Raw genomic sequence first — 19,377 nt, forward strand, 5'->3', positions numbered from 1 at the left:
ATTCACCTGAAGTACAATTTTTTTTTTCTTACTAATGTCTGCCCATGGAGTTATGTATCTCAAGTCCCACTGCTTGGCAAGTGAAACAAGACTAGAAACAATACAGCAAATGCTGTTTTCCTGTGGAAGCCATTTGCTCTGTGTTTTTGACACTGAAGGTAACATGAATTTAAGTATCTACCAACAATTTTGTCAGTTCTGCCACTGGAAATTCTGAAGGCTTTTTTTTTTTCTGAAAGCTATGCCCTAGCTCAAGCAGAAATTAATCCAGGGAACATTTTGGCAGGATGTGTTAAGTGCTCTATAATCTCTTCTACTCTGAAGCTGTACAGATACGCTGTTCCTGCTGGTTCTATGAAGAACAATCATTGCCACAAGCAAAGCAGAAGCAAACTACTTTCTCCAAGTCTATTGCAGGAAACTATTCTAACAGCAACTTAGAGATGAGCACAACTTTTAATTGCCCACCTGTGACCAGGTAAGTTAAAAATGGTTAGAACCATCCTTTTTATTTGGAAATGAATTACTGTGGAATATAACACCACATTAAAGAACTACGGTCCCCACTATAAGCAGTCAGTCATGAGAACAAGCACAGAATGGGACAGCAGCGATCTGAACCGCCTCAAATTGTGGTTTTGTTGTCCCCTGCCCAAATGTAAAACCTAATTAAAGCTGCCCTCCTGACAGCCGTACCGCGAGCGCCGACACAATCCCTCCCTTCGGAAGTAGGGCACGTCTGACAGCTCATCGCGCATCAGCCAGGCAGGAGCCGTCAGACAGTAACAGCCTTCAGTCACTCTGCCTTTGGGACCAGAAGATAAATAATGCTCACCACGAATTCTCTGCGTGTCCCCAGATCCATTTTTGCCTGTTCAAACCTCGGTGAAATTTAGGGAAGGAACTCGTTACGGGGTGAGCTTCTGTTGCAAAAGCTCAGTGCAACTTGCTGTCCACCTGTGGCTCTTCCAAGCAAACCTGCACATACTCTTCCACTTTTCCCAGCATTCCTCAAGATTGAGATGTTTGCAATAAATAGAACCTATGGATGGATGGCAGGGAGATTGCTGTCTGTCTTTTAAGCAAGAGTAACCAAAGAGAATTCTGACATTCAAGGCAGTCCCTGCTCCAGCAGGTAGGCCTATTTCAGAACATCACCCTGTGAGCCTTCAGAAGTCTTTTAAAACACACTCCTGGGATGAAAAGGAATGACTGCAACTCATATGAAAAGCTGTATGAAGTAGAGGATTTTGGAGAAGGCTACATAAATATCGTTGAGATGATATATTCATAATGTACAAAGAGGGTCAAGTGAAATGACTTGCATTTTTTTTCTTGCTGTTGTTTCCACAACAGTTACCAACAAATAGAGCTGTTCACCATAAAAAGGAGGTAAGCTATAGAGAGAAAATTCAGATCAAGGGAAAATGAAATCTGATCATGAGACCAGTTTAAAAACTGCTCCTTGTCTGACACTTGGATACCAGTAATGTCAGTCTCATTCATCCTCTACCTCTTTACCAAGGAGAATCACCTGCTGTCACCCCAGCAATGCACACTGCAGTCTCAGGAGAACCAAACCAGAAGGGAAGCATCTTCTGCACACAGTGCTCCTAGGACCAAACAATTAAGCTAAGGCTGTCACTGTCACAATTCACTGCAACCCATCTATGAAGGGTAACTTGTTCTGTGCTTAGTGCAGCTCTATCACAGCACCCATTTAGTCTATAGCTTATTTACAATACAGACTCCTTATGTTTGTACAAACTAGGATTCATTTAATACATGTTGTCCATGAACAGCAAGAAGTCATTCTCCCCCTATTAATTCTCACTTTTGCAAGAATTTAGGGAAAAATACACAATCTTAGGGAAAAATACACAATCTTTCTCAAAGCAAAAACCAGACAAGCATAAGTGATAAATCGCTTGTTTTTGCAGGAAGGTGTCTGGGTACAAGCTTTGTTCTGGAACCTTCCATCGAATTACTATAGTTGGATTATCCTCAGTTTTTTTGAGAAGGTCCCACCCCTCTACATTAGGAAAGGTCAGATTTAAATGCAATCCAATCTAGAGCCCCAGATATGTTGTGATGCTACAGTGCACCTACAATTAAGAAGCCTGACTTATCCTCAGTTAAAAACAGCCACCAGCATTATCTGAGTTCAGTTGATCCTTCTTAAAATACTACTGGAGAGCAAAGCCATGTTGCCAACTAACAGTGAAACACGCTTTTAACAGATGCCCTCCCAAGAAACATGCCTATAGTTTCACAAAAAATGAAAAAGTCAAGCTAAGCCCAAACCTCTGGGGAAAATCCTCTATGTTCCACAGCTAGAGCACCTACAAAAGCTACACAATGACACAAAGATCCTCAGATGGGACAAGATCCTTCAAGCAAACTCCCCTCCTAAGGCATCAGAACCCTGATACCCAAACAGCTATGGCACTCCCCATCAGGTATCTGCACAGAGAAAATTCCTATCACTGCCTTAATGCTAGAGAGACTCAGCTAAAAGCTCATTCATGCAGGAGAGGCCATTTTTGGGGAGCTCGAGGGGAGACATGAGTTGCACAATGAGGTCCCACGGGAGCACTGTGCACACAGGATTTAATAAACTCCAGCCCAAGTGGAAGGGGCTTCTCTGCACCAGGCCTTCCCCAACAGAGACGCTGCTACATGATTAAAAAATCCCCCAAAGGAAGCCCTTCCAAACAGTGTGCTACATCCCACGTAAAACTCTCCCTCGGGGAGAGGATGAGAGGGAAAATGAACCAGACATACACCACTCACTCAATTTTAATATCTGAATGGGAAGTGCCAGATACCATGACAACAAGCCTAGAAAAATAAAAGGGGAATAGAAAGAGCATTGCCCCAAATGTGAAACAAATCCTATAAATGCAGCTAAAGCAAATTATTAGTGCTGGTGAGGTAACTGCAAGCCCTAGACCTTCACGTGTCACTGGAAGGGAGCCACAAGGACCTGGACACAGTGACCTCAAAATCAAAGCAAGACTCCCCAAACCCATCTGCAAGCTCCCCACAACAGAAAAATATCACTGATCCATCACCTTGAGTTAGAAAGCTTAACTTTGCCAAGCAGTGCCAGAGGAGATTACACAAGTTTTGTCTTCTTCTGTAGTTCTGACATCTCTTAATGCAAGATGGTGTAATTTAATGTCTTGATTTTCAGAGATGCTGAGGCAGTAGCAGTTCTTGTCTAAATTAAATACCAATTGACAGCAACTGCCATTTTGCAAAATTAGATACAGTAATTATTTTCACTTTTGAATGGCCCCACATATATCCAACTCCCAACACAGAACAAGATGGAGCACCCTTTGACAGCCTGCTGCTGCACAGCACCACCAGATCCTTCCAAAAATCCTACCCCCACAGAAACTTCAAGAGGGCTTCCAAAACCATGCAACTACTCCATTTTTTACGTGACCACACCAGCAAGGTAAGACAACCTGCTCTTGAAAATTGTGCCTTACAGTCTCCTAAAGGCTTCTATAATTTCAGATGTTCTACATCTCACCTGAAATAAGGTTTTGCTGTTACCAGCAGACTACGGAGTCCAACCAAGTCAGCTGTGCCACTGCTGTGCTTGAGGACATGGACTAATCTGCCTGAAAGGTTTAAGTGGCAGTTTGAGACAGATGCTGCTGACTTGGCTGGAGTCTTCTGTGGTTCCCATTACCATAGCATGGAAGCATTTTACCTCTGAAACACACCTTTCTTCACAACACCACTGAGGAAAGCACTTTTATTCCTGTTATGGAGAAGAAAAACTGAAAGGCACCACAATTTCCAGGGTGAACTTGGACAGAGTAACACAGCCACTAAAACAGGGAGCTAAAACTGCAGCTCCCCCCCTCTAAGACTGGAACCTTATCATTGGCCCATTGAGAGCTGTGCTGGGCTAGAGATATCTTGTAAACAACACACACATTTCATGTTCTGTAGAATATATTATCCTCCTTTTTCTTTTTTGTTTGCTTGCTTTTATCAAGTTTCTTTAAATGCAAAACTGGATTTTCAGCATGGGTGTGTTCATACTACTGCAAGCAACTGATTAAATAGGTTTTGAAAAGCTACTGCTCCTGACATACACAAGACAAGTGAGTTCCATTTCTGAACAAATATTTGGATTTTGCTCCCCTCAGTTGACATCTCTTGCTTCCCCTTCTTTTCATCTTCTCCTCCCCCTTCCTTCAAGGAGAACACAGCCTCTGAATTAGCAGCTGTTCTGAGAAGAGCAAGGCTGCACTCCTCCCTGCTTTGTCCCAGAACAGAACAGGGACTGTACTATAAAAATCCCGCATTCTGGGGACAGGCATGAATGGACAAGAAACAGCCATGACTTGTCTATCCTGAACTGTAAATTCAATGCTGAAGAGACGACTTAAACACAAGAATGCAGACATTAGAAACAAACAGGCTAAGTGAAAACAAGATTCAGTGAGAAAAAGTGAAAACAAATAGAACCAGAAAAAAAAAAACACAACCCTGGAAGATGCAGCAGCACATAAAAATGGTTATCAGCAGTGTGGAAAAAAAAAATCTGCAAAAGGAATTAAAGAAGTCACTACATTATACTAAGCATGCACTGCGCTGTGGGCAGCAGTTCTCATCCTAAATAGGGGATGTCACATCAGGGAGAAAGGACACAGCATCACTGGACAAGCAGTACAGGAAGAATGGTAAAGACCACACAACTCCAACAAGGAACGTATGTACCAGAGAAAAGAAAGGCAACAAACTGAAGGCAAATTTCTGCAGTCGTGACATTTTAAAAATAAGACCTAAGGCTCCAGAATGACTTAAGCTACAAGCTTAGTGGTGTTCAGTGTTAAAACACTAAAATATGGTATCCTCTGATGAAATTTGACCAAAGTGAGATACAAAAGCCTATCGATATTTCAAATGTGTAAAGACTATGAGTGGAGATGAAATATTAGAAGTGTGCTGCTTTTAATATTGTTACTCAAAAAAAGATGAAATTACAAGAGAGAGGGTAGAAAGAATCATTCATTGTCTGGAGCCAAAGAGAAAAGGCACTCCAAGAGCACGAGCCAGCAGGTCACAGAAGAGGCACATGCTTCATTACAGCAGATGTATCTTCCCTCCTGCATATCATCCCAAATGCTGGCACTTCTGAAATTTAGATGAAAGTAGAATGCAACTAAAAATTTAATACTGAACAATGGCCCAGAAGCCAAAGGCACACCAAAAGAAACAGTGATTATTCACTGGTCCAGCTCCAACCAAAGGCACAGTAAGTTCAGAGTACAGTGACCCCATACCATACCGCATACACAGTTTTGGTGCAAATCTGCCAAACTTGTACATTTTGGTGCAAAAGGTACCAAACTTGTATGAAAAAGGGCAATGGCAGACACCCAGAGTCAAAGCTTATGAGAAGCTCCACTAGAAAGTGATGGCAGTGAGTGGTAGAAGAAAGGCAAAAGGACAGAACCAGGACAGAGCCTGCACACAGACCAAGGCTCCTACTTTCACGTAGAAATGGTGGCAGTAATGCTTCCAGTCTAAAGGAAATGGCAGAGGAACATAAAACTGGAGAAAAACAAGAGTATGTTTTGCAAAACAAGCATATTAAGTAGGACATATTATACTGCAGCATCAATATCTGAAACCTGTTTGACTGCAAACTCAAAAAGCCCTGGTAATTTTGTCATTAAATGATTTAATTCAGCAACATTTAAGGTTTTGTACCTCAGCCTCTGTCAGACAGCAAAAAACAAAAGCCACAACAATACTAACAAATTTCACAGTAATTCAGAACAATGACTCTCAATACCTGTTCTGTCTCATCAACAGCCTACTAATTAAACTCTGAGCTCTACTAACCAGTTTTTCCAATGCATGGAGGAAAATAATTTATTACAGTCTGAAATACAGAATTTAATATTAACAACACAACTCGTGACTGCAGCATTTTTAATCTGATCAGCAGAAACATAAATAAAAGCTGCAACCTGACAGCTAAGAAGGTTAATCTGTAATAGTTAGATTTACGTAGATGACTTTACACAGCATCTGGAAAGATGCTGAGAAAGGTAAAGCTACTTCATCATATTCCAAAACATGCTACCTATAAAAATTTTGCTATGTACTGATATACAGACTGCAGGGAGCCTCACCATAAATTTGTTTCAGCTTTAAGACAGAACTTGCAGGAATTTTAACGCAAGAGCAGGAATTTAAGTTGAGTTTCAAATGTTTGTAACATTCCTTTTATGTACCTGCAGGTATCAAAAGTAATGAAAACTACTTCAAGGAGAAAATATTACGACTTTGTGTGCACACACTACTTAGTTCTATCACTTAAATTTGGTAATTTTTTTTGAGAATATTAGCATGAATATGCTGTGCAGTAAATTTTCTGCAGCATAAAAATTCTGTTCTTTTCAAGATGGCAGATTTCTGCCATTGTTGGCTGATCACCACTAAAAACAGTGCAATTTCTGTAATACACAAGTCTTAAAGGCTTTTCACAGTATTAAACAAGGAGATGGCAAATAAACTTGTTCCTTTTGTTTCCAGTTTGGCAAAATACCTAACCTGGAGCAAGTGAGTACCACAATACTACCAACAACCAAAAGGAAGGTACCAGAGCAGCTATTCCAACCCAGCAGAAAGCATAAGGGAAAAATATGTTACCAGTCAAGCTCCCAAGCTGTTCATGTTTGGGGCTGGGTATTTGGTTGTTTTTTTTTTTTTGGTTAACACAAAGTGGCTTCCAGAGCAGGAAAATGTTTAAAGAAACAGAACTGGGCAAAGATATGCACTGGTAAATAGAAATGACACAGATACAGCAAGTAGGAGAACAGAGGAGTCTAAAAAAGGAACTGCTGGAGAATACTTGTTGTTACATGTCCTATCTTCCCATGCCCTACCTACCATCCTCAGCCAGGAAAGTCAATACACCCCCTCCATCCAGCCAACAGCTTCCCAGGGAAGGAGGAGGCAGCCTCATTTTTTGGGTCCTAGGATTCTGCAGCAAGAGGAAGGAAGCCTGTTGATACCCAACTTAAGGTGCTTCCCAGTGTGTGTGAGCACAATTATCTGAATAGGGCAGCAGGGAGATTAGAGCTTGTACTGCAGGAACAGCAGCCCCTCTAGTACAGCAACAATTAATCACACTGGCAATGCTGCCATTTGTTTGCTTGCAGGTGAGTATGACGCAGCTTTTTGTCCATCTGCTTTTGCAACACCCCTTGAAAACCATCTAACTGGAAAAAAAAAAAGGCTGTTTAGGCTCTTGTGAATAAAAGTAATAAGTGTTCAATCTTTTCCCCCCTCATGCTGATATATTCCACTGATTAAACAGATGCTGAGAGCCATAAGAACAGCAGTCCTGTGTCAGAGCAGAGGTCTGCCTGGTCCAATATCCTGCCCCCAGCAGCACCTGCAAGTCAGTTACTTGCACTGAAATTCCTAGCAGGGACAAGCAGCAACATCTGCAAAGTCAGTGATGGATCCTGCTCAGAAATCCAACAACATGCAGCAGTGAGTCAGACAAAGCAGTGCCAGTGAGCAAAGCCAAATAAATGAACTGGCCATGATGCTTTCTTTCTCTCTTCTCTTTTCATAGAACGAGAATTTCACAGGAGAGTGGAGAGTGACCACAAGATTGCAGCATCACAGAAATGGGAAACATGAGCAAAACCTTTCTTAACAGATGTGGAGAGATTCGGAAGAGCCCAAACAAAACTCAGGCTGTATCACAAATGGTTTGAAAAGTCAGAGGCTGCAGTACCCTGTCAATGACTATTCCAGGAATGAAGCACAGGACATGAAGAGAATGCTGATGAAATCCAGAGATTTGCTGGCAAAGACTGTGCATCAATACTTCCAATAGCCCAGATTCCCGAGATGGTTATCTGTGCTGACTCTAAGCACAGGACTGCCAACGAGCTGCACACAAAGGCTGCTGGACTCCCAGTTCAGGCAGCAAGAGAAACCGTGCTTTAAGCAGGAGAAAAGAGGTGGTGAGCAGTGTTAAGGGTGTAGAAAACACCCTCTCCATATATCCTTGCGTGTGACAGCAAAATTAGAAGTTAAGAAGTTTTAACTGTAAGTGTAAATTTAAAGTGATTGCCTAAGTTTCCAAGCAGTGAGACAGAACTTTTGAAGTTTTCTGAAAGGAGAAAAAAAATTATTTAAGGCCAGGCACGACCTCCATGCAGTAAATATCCCAAAAGTAACTTTGCTCTTGACAAATTGCATCTCACTTGACAAACAGAGGTTGGCTTGATCATTTAAATGGATCTTTCCTCAAGTCACAGAGTAACTCCAAAAGCAAAAATCTGAAGGACATACTCTGAGGGGATGGAAACTGAATGATGACTTTGATCAGTTTAGGGACTGCACATGAATTGAGGCAGCAGAAAACAGAGGAGAGGCAGGAGTGCTGAGGACATTCACACTCCTAGGAGCAGCGGATCCCAAAACTGGTCCGAAGGTCTCACGTAGACTACTCCCAGAAGCCAAGGTGAAGATCACCTTGGCAGAACTCTTTTGGCTGAAGAGAAAGCAAACAACTTGCTAGGGGTAAGTCAACTGATGATGGATCAGCTCTGTAAGACAGAAGGGACAAGGACTCCCTGGCTCACTGATTCAGAGAATCAGCTACCGCAGACAGGTCAAGTAACCCCGGTCACGAGTTTACTGAACACCATCTGAAAGTCAAGAAGAAACTCCAAATTGGCAGTGTTGGTGAAAATTAGCCTTCTGACAAGGGAGAGCAGGAAGCAGATGACTTTCCAAAGCATTTGGACTGGTTTTACACAGGTCACTTCTGTTCCTAGACAAGTTGTACAGCAAAAGCACAGGGGAACCAGGCAGAGGTGACAGCCACAGAACTGCTCATAGGTGTGGCTGAAGGGCAGAGCTCCTTGAGCAGCAGGGAATGGAGAAATGCTGGGAAAGTCAGCCTTGGAGCCCTGACAGGTACCTGGATATGCTGTCTGCTGCTGCCCCACAGGACCCTGCCTCAGCTGGGAGTGCGTGCCTTGCCAGTGGCTGACAGTCTCCCAGAGCTTTCCAGGCACTCACATTCCTTTCCTCCCCTTTCTCCTTGGGCTAAAAGGAAAGGAAAGGTAAAGTTACGGAGAGAAGCAGCTGCGCACAAGTGCTGAAGCACAGGGTCTGGGCTTCTTGAGGAGAGAGCAGAATGATCCAAAAAGGAAAGAGAACACTAGAAGTGAAGGGCGGAGTGCCACCAACAGAGGGTTGCACCAGAGCCGTTTCACTGGCTGTTCCCTGGCAGACAGCTATCTTCAACACAGGTGATATGAGGGATGGAAAAAAAGGGCTCAGAGTAGAAGGTCAGCAGACACACCAGAAAGCCTCATAGGTAACCCTGTATCCAGAGGTCATGAGCTCAGAAGTGTAGGCGTGCTTGCGCTGTTGAGGAAAATTGCCCTGGTAGTCCTTCCACACTGGGCTTGATGGGAAGGTGATGGTATTTACTCAAACCAAGCAGCAAAAACTGAAGAATATGCATTAGAGGCATTTAATACACTTCAGAAGCAGCTCAGAATTGAAACCAGTGAAGTTAATTAGAAAGCTCTTTTGCAGCACAAGGGCCGTGCCTGCTTGCTTTCTGCCTATTTGCCCCAACACTCATTTCAATTGCTTCTTTCCAATAATCAAGAAATCAAAATTCTTTTGTTCGCCGGCACAGAGTCTGCACCAGGCGACTGCAGGGAAGAGATAAAGAAAATGATGGATGCTAATTTGACCATTTTCCTCAGCATTCAGCGTAGACATCAAACCACACCAAAAACATTTTAGAGATCCAGCACTGAGACACTCGCTACCATTTCTGCATCTCCTCCCCCACAGTGCTAAGTTCAGATACTTAATGCAAATGTTCACTAAAATAATCAATATTTGGGGATTGTCTCGATTCTGCAGCCCTTAAAATAGGATATGCAACATGGAAATTACGTTTATCTCTGCTCCAGAACAGAATATACTTCAGGAAATAAGCTATAAAAATAACTAGGCTATGAAATTAAGATCAATTTATCAAAGGTCTTTAATAACATTCAGAGCCATATATTTAGTCCTTTAAAAATAATTCTAGATTTCAAATTTATAAGACTCTGAAACATGTCTGGTTGTTCATATCTTTTAATATTTCATTCTCTTCATAAAATGAAAAAATAAAGCATACTCTGTATTCCATCTGATGAGAAGAATTTTTTCTTTTCAGTTCCAAACTACATTATCTTAGATGTCTGCTTCTCTGTGCACTTGACTTTCAGCTGCTCTGACCCCTCTTTCCTCACTGCATTTGTCTATGCATTCAACACAAAGAAGTAACTTCCATACCAATCTCCTTTACCTAACAAATACAGTGAGGCCGATGCACAGTCACTTCCTGAAAAACCTAAGGCAATTCACTTAATTTGGTATTATTTTTTCAGACAAAAGAACCCTAGCTGAGTACTTCGCTGTATAAATATTTTTCCTATTTCAGCAAATACCAAGTCTTTTGCTTTCAAGGAAGTCAAATGCAAGAACTCCATTGCTTCTTACAGAGATTCCCTATACAGTCAATTTGAGGAGCACTACTAAATATGGCCTTTAAATGCAATCAAGCCAAATGCCAGAAATATATATTCAATTTATGGTGAACACCACTGCATGAAAGCTTTTCTTTCTCCCGTTCTGAAGGACTCTATTAATTCTCCTCTTCTATCAGAGCAATAGAATTGCTGCTAACACTCAGTCCAGGGCAACAAGATCTGTGCCAAATAAACGATCAGAGATCAGTTGACTAGTTACCACTGCTTTACAGAGAATTACTAAAAACCCCCTTCCAAGTCAGCAAGGGAATAAACTACCTCTACAAGGTATTTTTCTCTTAAACCCTGTTATTAGGTGGGCTTATGCTATGAGGCATGAGTGTTTACATACTTTCTAAAGAGTTTATAAGTCTTATCTAACATAATCCTTGCATTCTATAATCCTATCTGTTTAATGTATTTTACGTGGGGAAAACCGCCAGAACCAGTAGTATCTCAAAATGGAAGGCACTTCCAAGGCACAATCAGTGAATTGGACATCAAATGCAGAAGTAGTTTATGTTTAGGTTAAACTTTCAGTCATCTCAGATCAGGTACCCTAATGCTGGGTTTCACTGTAAGCTATATTTATCTGCATATGGATCTTTTTTTTTCCACAGGACACTTCTGGCACACCACTTTACAAAATTCTTACAGAAAAGATGGATGAAACACTGCCGGCCTTTGTATGTGAATTTTTCAGCGAATACAGGTTCTATCTGCAGCTTCTAAGCATAAATAGCTGTGAACTATTTCCCTTAAATAAAAATAAATCTTTTCTGCCCTTGACAAAGCAGCCCAATTTTACTAATATCTCTGCAATTTCCAGCTTAAGCATTTCACCTGCAGCCTTAACCATGCAATAGTTACCTATTGTCATGAACTGCCTTACCAAAGGCTGTTCCCTATAACTAAATTTAGCCATTAGTCCCATTTTTGCTTTGTGCCTTTACATTATGATGAGATTCCAGAGTCCTCCTTTGACTCCAACCCAGATGGACCCACTGGGACCTCCTGGTTATCTACTCTATCATGCCTCAAAACCTCCAATTAAAATACATAAAACTTGGCTGCTGCCAACACTGGGCCAATACTAGGTGATGTCTGCTTACCAGGGAAACCTTCAGCAGTGTTTTCCTGCCACTGCACATCTGCCATTAGACCCCAGAAATCCCCTCCTGAAGGCATTCCTGCCTGCATTCTCTCCTGCCTCCCTGGGCATCACCAGTGTGCAATTAATAGCTTCTGCTCCTGAGGATACAGACCTTCTCCATTCCTTGCTTTTCAAATGCAGATGCTGAAATTAAGGCTGCTTAATTAAGCCCCAAATTTCAGCAAACTGCAAACATGCAGCTCTGAACAGCGTGTTCTAGATAGAAACACACTAGTTCCCCATCACTTGGTTAAATAAAATCTGGGTCTTTGCTTTTTACAGCAGCAGCTTTTCAGTAGGGGTTTCTCATTTTACAGGAAATTTGGAAAAAATATTTTTTCCTAGAGGGCACATGATACCAACTTAGTGTGGACAAACTTCTGGACTGAAGGAGCAGAACAGCCTTCCCAGGCCAACAATTTATTGGTTTCCACAGAGGAATGCACACTGCACACTTCTCAAGTGAAAAATACCCTCCTGCATTCTCTTAATACTGCATGATTTCTGATACTGCCATTTTGGCAGGTTTCGGTTCTTGGATCCTATCCTTGAACATCCAAGGAGTAAGGAGTGGACAATCCACACTTTCCAAAGAAGACTACAGGTAAAGCAGTCAGTATTTCCTTCTCTCCTTTTCATTCACTGATATTTAAATTATACTTAAAATGTCATGATTATTTCTGAACTGCAGTTTTAATCTAAACCTGCATCAGTACTATTATAAATACCTGAAACTAAAGTGAAAGGCTTCGGTCTTGGTACATAATCTTAAAGGAATTGCAAATTCAAAAAGGAACAATTAAAAAAACCCAAAACCAGAGTTACATTCTGGGCAGATGAACAACAAAGTTCCTGATTATACATGCAAAGAACATCAAATTGTACCACACAGTAGAATTATGCAAACCCTGCCATAACTTAAGGGATGCACAGAAATCTGGTATCAATAAATATTCTGCTTTACAGTGTTCCTGGATCATCTGAAGATGCGAAAGATTTGCAAGCCAAAGATTTTTGGATACCAGTCATCTGAAGATTCAAAGATGTGTCTAGTTAAGTTACAAAGAAACAAACAAAAAAAAATAGCTACCAAATGAATTAAAAAATTAGTAACAAACATCCCCTTCTCCCACACACAAACTATGTCAACAAGGACAACTCAGAGGGCCAGCAGCACTTACAGTGTCTGACGGATGCTACACTGACTGGATCTTTTGTTTGCAAACACAGGACAAAACAAGTTCAGCATTTCTTCTCTGAAAAGTCTCATGAATTCAAGCCCTCTCTCCTCAAACGATGAAGATATTTGCCACCGGTTTTCTTCAGTCAAAATAAGAAATAAACAGCATCTACAACACTCTCTAGCTTAGCATTTCTGGTTCGTGCTGAGCCTCACTCACATCCATCTGAAGCCATAGGTTTCCTCCCCGAAGTCACCTCCTCTCATCTAATGCTGTTCTAAAATGTTATGCCACTTAGCTGGGTTTTTTTTAACCCAAGTTCCTTCTCATTTTTTTGAGCACAGCTGATTAAACCTGAACAACTGGGTTGTTGGACGAAATATGCTGTAGCTATGAAATGGTACAGCAGGGACCAGTTTCACTGTTAATTTAAAATGCTAGAATTAATTAGGTAGTGTAAATGAAGAATTTAATAAGCACACTTTACAACCACAAGTTCTGCTTTTATTAAACACCCCTGCCAAATGAAGGCAACCATCTTCAGTCTGTTTTTCCTTGTCTCATTCCCTTAAAATCTCTGCAGTGAAAAAAACCCCAAACCATCTTTCCTATTGCATCCCCTCCCCCATAATTAAAATGTATGCCCGACTTCCATCTCCTCTCTCAAGTCATTATCTTTAAAAAATGCTACTGTATATCCTGCCTGTTCTGAGAAGCTACCAAACAAAACCCAAGTTTACGATTTTGGTTTTGAATACCAAATTAAAGGCTGTCTTAGAAGCTGTCATTCCTATTCAACTCAGTGCGGTGTACTACCAAATTAGCATAGTTTTTTAGTAAAGGAATATGCTTGTTTTAACATGTGCCTTTCCAAAGCGAGGGGGCAACTTCATAAACCAATTTTATTAAAAACTCCTACTACTGTTCTAAGACTGCAAAAAGACTTGGAGCAGATGAGTGTTCCTGTCACTGTTTAACCAAATTTAAAATTAATGAAAGAGTTCAGGTCATGAATTTTACTGGAGAGATCCAGTATGTTTAAAAAGGCTTTCTATACCTTTTAACTCCTTGAAAAAAACATTTCAGAAGACTCAACATTATTCAAAAAAAAAAAAAAAAAACCCAAAAAAAAAAAACCACACCCAACTTTGCAGCTCCTTGACAAGGGAAATAGAGTCTTTTACATGAGCCAATTCAATGCTACCTAGCTTCAGAAATATATTTGAGATTTTCTACTATGGTTTTGCCAGGGTAACTATTTAATCATGATTTGGTTTATGACCTTTTTATTTTTCTTGAAGCAAGCTCTCTCTACAGCTTTTTATTCTGACTTTTTTTTATTTGCCTGGTAATTCAGCCCAGCAAGAAGGAAGCAAACTTACAATATATGAAGACAAACTAGACTTTTAACAGAAAGAACAGCACATTCATTTAAAGGCATAACAAAACAGAGCATGCTTAGCTTAGATTTGTTAAAGCCATAAAATTTTCAACAGAAACAATGAAAAATCCAAAAGCAGGCAAAATCTGAACTGTTTCACATCTTCACTGCTTCAGCAATAGCTTAAGAATTCACTGGGTTTGTTTGCAATACAGCTTTCACTGTCAGAAAAACATTCCTATTGGTTTTTAATAAGGAAAAAGCAAAGAACCCCTGAAAAGCCAATCATTCCTCTTGCAGCCTACTGGCATACCTCCACCCCTCCCAAAAAACCAGTCCAGGGGCCTAATGAAGAACATGCTTACATGATGATCCAGAAAGATGAGTTGGGTATGACCGCAGTGCATTTCCATTTTGTTACTCTCCATGTTCTAAGAACCTCAAAAACATGAACTGCTTCTGGCAGAGGACTGTATTTGATTTACTAACTCTGAATTCAATGTGAGGAATGAATATGCATCCTCAAGTTTAGTAATGTTGCACAATGCCTTGATAACAGGCCTAAAAACCTTGGCAGATAAAATTCTGTTTTCAAAAACAGCACAGATAATTTGGAGAATAGTTTTTTCTGCAAATGTGGCTCTTTTGTACTTGTATCACCTCTTAAAACAACATGTAGGGGTGATGTCCTCAAGGCATCCGTGCCAGTTTTTTTAAAGAATGGTTCCTTTAAAGTATTTTAGTGATCAAAGATTTATGCACTTTGTATGGAAAGAAAAAGCATAGGCAAAAAAACTACCCAAGAATATGTCAGAAGATCATATAGCAAATTCCTCATATCTTCAAACAGAAAGACAAAAGCCTGGAGATGGAATGAAACAAAAAGAATACTGTTCCTTGCTGATGAAGTAACAGCTCTCTGTCCAAAGACAACCCACTCCCTCCGAAAACAACACTGAATATCTAAAGTCTTGAAAATATATTGTAAGAACATCATCATGACTTTGAGGGATAGAGTAAGTAGTAAAAGCTCATGAAACAATTCATCAAAATTCAAGCTAGGCACCCTAGACTCCTGTAGAAGAGGGTTTCACTTCTGCCTGAAATAACTGAACTAACCTGCAGTTAAATTTTTCAGATTATTTTCAGCCTAGAAGAAAAACAAAGGCCTGTAGAAAAAAAACAAAGTAAATAAAGTCAATTCCATTTTTCGATCTTCTTTTTAGGACACCCAAAGCTGTGGCCAAATCAGAAGATTTACTGCAATAGATACATCATGGTCAACATGCTAAAGAAAGCTCTGCTGGACTACACTTGGGAGGACTCAAGCTGCCCTGCAGCTACTGCCATTTGTTACGTGCCTTGTGTTCAATCAGAGCATTGCTGTGTGTCGGGAAGTAAACAAAAAAGAAGCATTGCATGCTGAAAAGCACTAAGCAGATCATGCTAACACAGCCAATACAATGGCTGCCAGGATGTTACAGAAGCAGGTATGAAGATTTGCATTTTAATTCCTCATCTTCCCATGGTGCCTCTTCCCACAGAGCACACACCCAAGTAGCCAGGAGAGCCGAGTCCTTTTTTGGAACCCTTTCCCTCCCAAGGCTGCTGCTCTCTGTGCTAAACATAACAGCACTGGTGATGCACTGAACAGCAGTGAAATTTCAGCTGCTCCCACCTACAGTGCGAGTAGACACACAACCTAGAAAACTAACCTATAAAACAACCTATAAAAGCTGATTGTTCATCCCATCTTGTGCACCAGCGGATTCCTGGCTGCAGCAGCAAGGATGTGGATTAGGCCAGGTGCATCTGCACCCATCCACACCTCCTCTAGTGACAGTGCAGACCTCTCCTTGTTGAGGCAAGCATCTGCCATGGGAGGCTCTTATCCTGAAGGCACCTACCAACGGGTGCTACCTCGTGTGAAAAAGGATCACTGCAAACTAAAATGTTTTTGGGGACCAGAGTTAATTAACTATTATCTACAGATGTCTGAATGAAGTCCAGAGCAGCGTGTCTCAACTACAGCCCACTGCTGTTCCAGAACGCCAGGGTCAATAAGCTGTGATGAACATACAGAACCACCTCACTTAATGGTGTTCTTAAACAGGCTGAAATTTAATGAGGGTTTGGTGAAGCTCTAATGGCAGAGTCAGAACTCGGAACCGTCAGTTGGCTCAAGCCATTCAGATAAGTCCATGTTCAATAAAAATGAGAATGAACAGAAAAGCAAGGCCTCTGTCTAAGCTCTCCTGCAAGAAGATGCACAGTGTGTAACACACATGCACACTGGCAATGTTCAGACTTCTCCCCCAGATCTGCAGAGGCTGAGGGACAAGGGGCATCTCAGCTGTTCTAGATCCAGTGTGCAGCACTAAAACTAAAGGCTTGCCCCTGAAGCTTAGCGCTGCATCTGCTGCATTCCCCGTGTTAGCACTTGAAATACAAAAGCACCAAGGTTCTGCTGACCCCGAACACAAGCTGACCCTTACGCAGGCAAAACCCACAACACGAAGCGCTTACCTGTGATTTTGTCTCTCACGAGCTTGCAGGATTCAATTTCACCAATGCTCCCAAAGAGACTCCTGAACTCCTCCTGGGTCATGTTCTGGGGTAAATAGTTGACTATGAGGTTGGTTTTGCTGTCATCTGTAGCAGCCCCTGTCTGCATGGGGGAAGGGCAGTTTCTACTGTTGCTGGAGGGTCCATTGGTTGTATTGGAAGTAGGGCCATTCGACACCTGAGGCTCCATGGTGCTAATTATCTATAGCAAAATAAGAGAAAGGGGAAAAAAACCACCCTTAAGTTTCATAGATACAATAGCTATTTTTAAAGATACTCACAAACGAATGAGTAGGTAGCATTCATGGCCAATTTAGATACTTCAACAAAAAAACCCGGCTTGATTCCTCTGTTATTGTTGCAAAGTAGGTCATGCTAGTCTTTAGCTGTGAGCATATACTAAGATGCAGTTAAAAAAACCTTTTTTTGTTAATGCAAAGCTGATTTCTGCTTTCATCACGCAGCCATTTTCACAAATGTAAATTTAAACCACATAAATTTAATTATAATTTAAGGTAATAATCATAATTAAAATTATAGTTCCATTAAATCAGATGAAGTAAGTGTATGGCTCTATATGAAAAGGTAAAATATTTTACCTATTTAATAACTGTATCACAGAGTGCAATGACAACAACATTAACCAGGCACAGTCAATCTGCACCGTGTCATCACTCAGCTTGCCTTCAATTAATAAATTTGGTGTCCCAAGACATGCCATTGACTGGTTCCAGTGATGACCTATATTCCCCACCTATATTTTCCACTAATGAACTGACACCTCTTTAAATAATAAAGCCCTGGATTTACAGTCTTCACAGATACAAAGGTCTTCAGATGTTTACTAGAATCAAAAAGGTTTAATCAAAGAAAGGCTTATCAGGCACAGGTGAAGGCTGCAATTATAACAAGCACACCTATCTTGAAACACAAATCTCCAGTTTTCATGGAAGAGACTTAAATAGACCTTTCCAAAAAATGACAAATAAAAATCCAGCTTAGCAAAGTGTGCTGCATGACAGTATGCCCATTGTCACCACTGCCACCCATCATGTGAGCAAAGCTGCCTGCATGTTTATCTGCAGAACACAAGTTTTCATCCCAAAACTGCACAGACAAAGGAAGCAGAAGAACCTGGGTACTTAGAGATTTTTCTATGTAATTTGCCTCTACTACAGCTTCTAGCCCATCTTCACTGCCACCACTGCTGCCAAAGGAAGGGCATCATCTTAGTCTTAATTCTGGATAAATTAAAGCAATACAAATGGTGGCTTTTGCTGCCTGCTATGAAGTTTGTGATGTGCAGCTTCACTGGAATCGAAGATCATCCCTCAGATGGGCTCAGCTTCCCTCCACCAGAGAGTCAGTGATGCAAACTGCTGCCCCAGGCAGGAGATTCCACTGCCCAGGGACAGTGACAAACACGGGACAAGAGAGGGCTAAGGCACCACACACTCTGAACCTGGTATTCTGCCGATCCTGTAATTACTATAATTACTCAAAACTTAATTTGCTTTCTTTTTTAAATCCAGGGAGGTACATGTTGCAACAAATTAGGCCTGTAATTCAGGAGGATGGGGACACACATCCCCCCAAAAAGGGTGTCTATTCTAAAATTAACTACATGAGGGTGGCTCAGAGTCTAAACAGGTTATATTCTGGTCATGTCTTTTTTTTTTTAATTGAAATGTTTCCATGTTAGTTTAATGCCTCATTTAGGAAATAACCCTCTTTTTTATCAATGGAAATAAGTTTTGAATTCCCATTATTTTTATTATCAAGCCCAGGAATAGCTACTTGGTTTAACAGCTTTTAAATAAAAAGAAGTCTTGCCACATTGTGCTTAACAGAAATGCCTTAAAACCACACAGCAGAATCATTTTGAAAATAAACTGCACAAAAATAGTCACTTCTCGAAAGACATGGGCACATCCAAACCAGAATCCCCCTGCCAATTTTACCAGCCACGTGGCACCAAGCACTGCTGGCATCCTTGGCCAAGCTGTGCCAGCCCCACACACTCTTCCTTCAAGATTCCCCCTTCCACCCGGCATCGGCCATACTTCCTTCCCTTCTCCAAGCTAATTCCATCCATGTATTTACTCACACGTACTACTTAAAACACTTCAGATGCTGCTAAATCTGTTTAGCTCGGGATTCCAGCTGGAAGATCATCCTTTGATCTCCGCACCTCCGCGACCCCACGGCTCTGAGCTCCGCCAGCAGCTGCTGCAGGGCCGGGGTTCGCACCCCAAGGCGGCCGCGCTCCAGCTCAGCACAGCCTGCTCCTACAGGCTGCACCCGCAGCCACTCGACTGAAATTTGGGGAGAAAAAAAATCCCAGTTCTGATGCTAAGGCACAGTCAGAGGATAAGCGAAGCAGCTGACATGGTTAACAGCAGCTTCCCGCACGCCTTTGCATCACTGGACCACATTCTTCCCAACACAAAACCCCACAAGATAAGCTGCAGTTTTAGGGACTGATCCTGC

General features: G+C 41.4%; 1 protein-coding gene across 7 annotated transcripts in view; it reads right to left on the reverse strand.

Moving 5' to 3' along the window:
- Positions 1-19,377, reverse strand: part of ELAVL4 (ELAV like RNA binding protein 4) — an 80,861-nt gene that overhangs the window by 25,271 nt on the left and 36,213 nt on the right. For all 7 annotated transcript variants that reach the window (XM_053950816.1, XM_053950819.1, XM_053950817.1 and 4 more), the window contains exon 2: positions 16,849-17,089. In XM_053950816.1, the coding sequence (XP_053806791.1) occupies positions 16,849-17,089 (241 nt within the window). The remainder of the gene's footprint in view (positions 1-16,848; positions 17,090-19,377) is intronic.

This window comes from Vidua chalybeata, chromosome 9 (assembly GCF_026979565.1).
Source record: "Vidua chalybeata isolate OUT-0048 chromosome 9, bVidCha1 merged haplotype, whole genome shotgun sequence".
Lineage (NCBI taxonomy): Eukaryota > Metazoa > Chordata > Aves > Passeriformes > Viduidae > Vidua > Vidua chalybeata.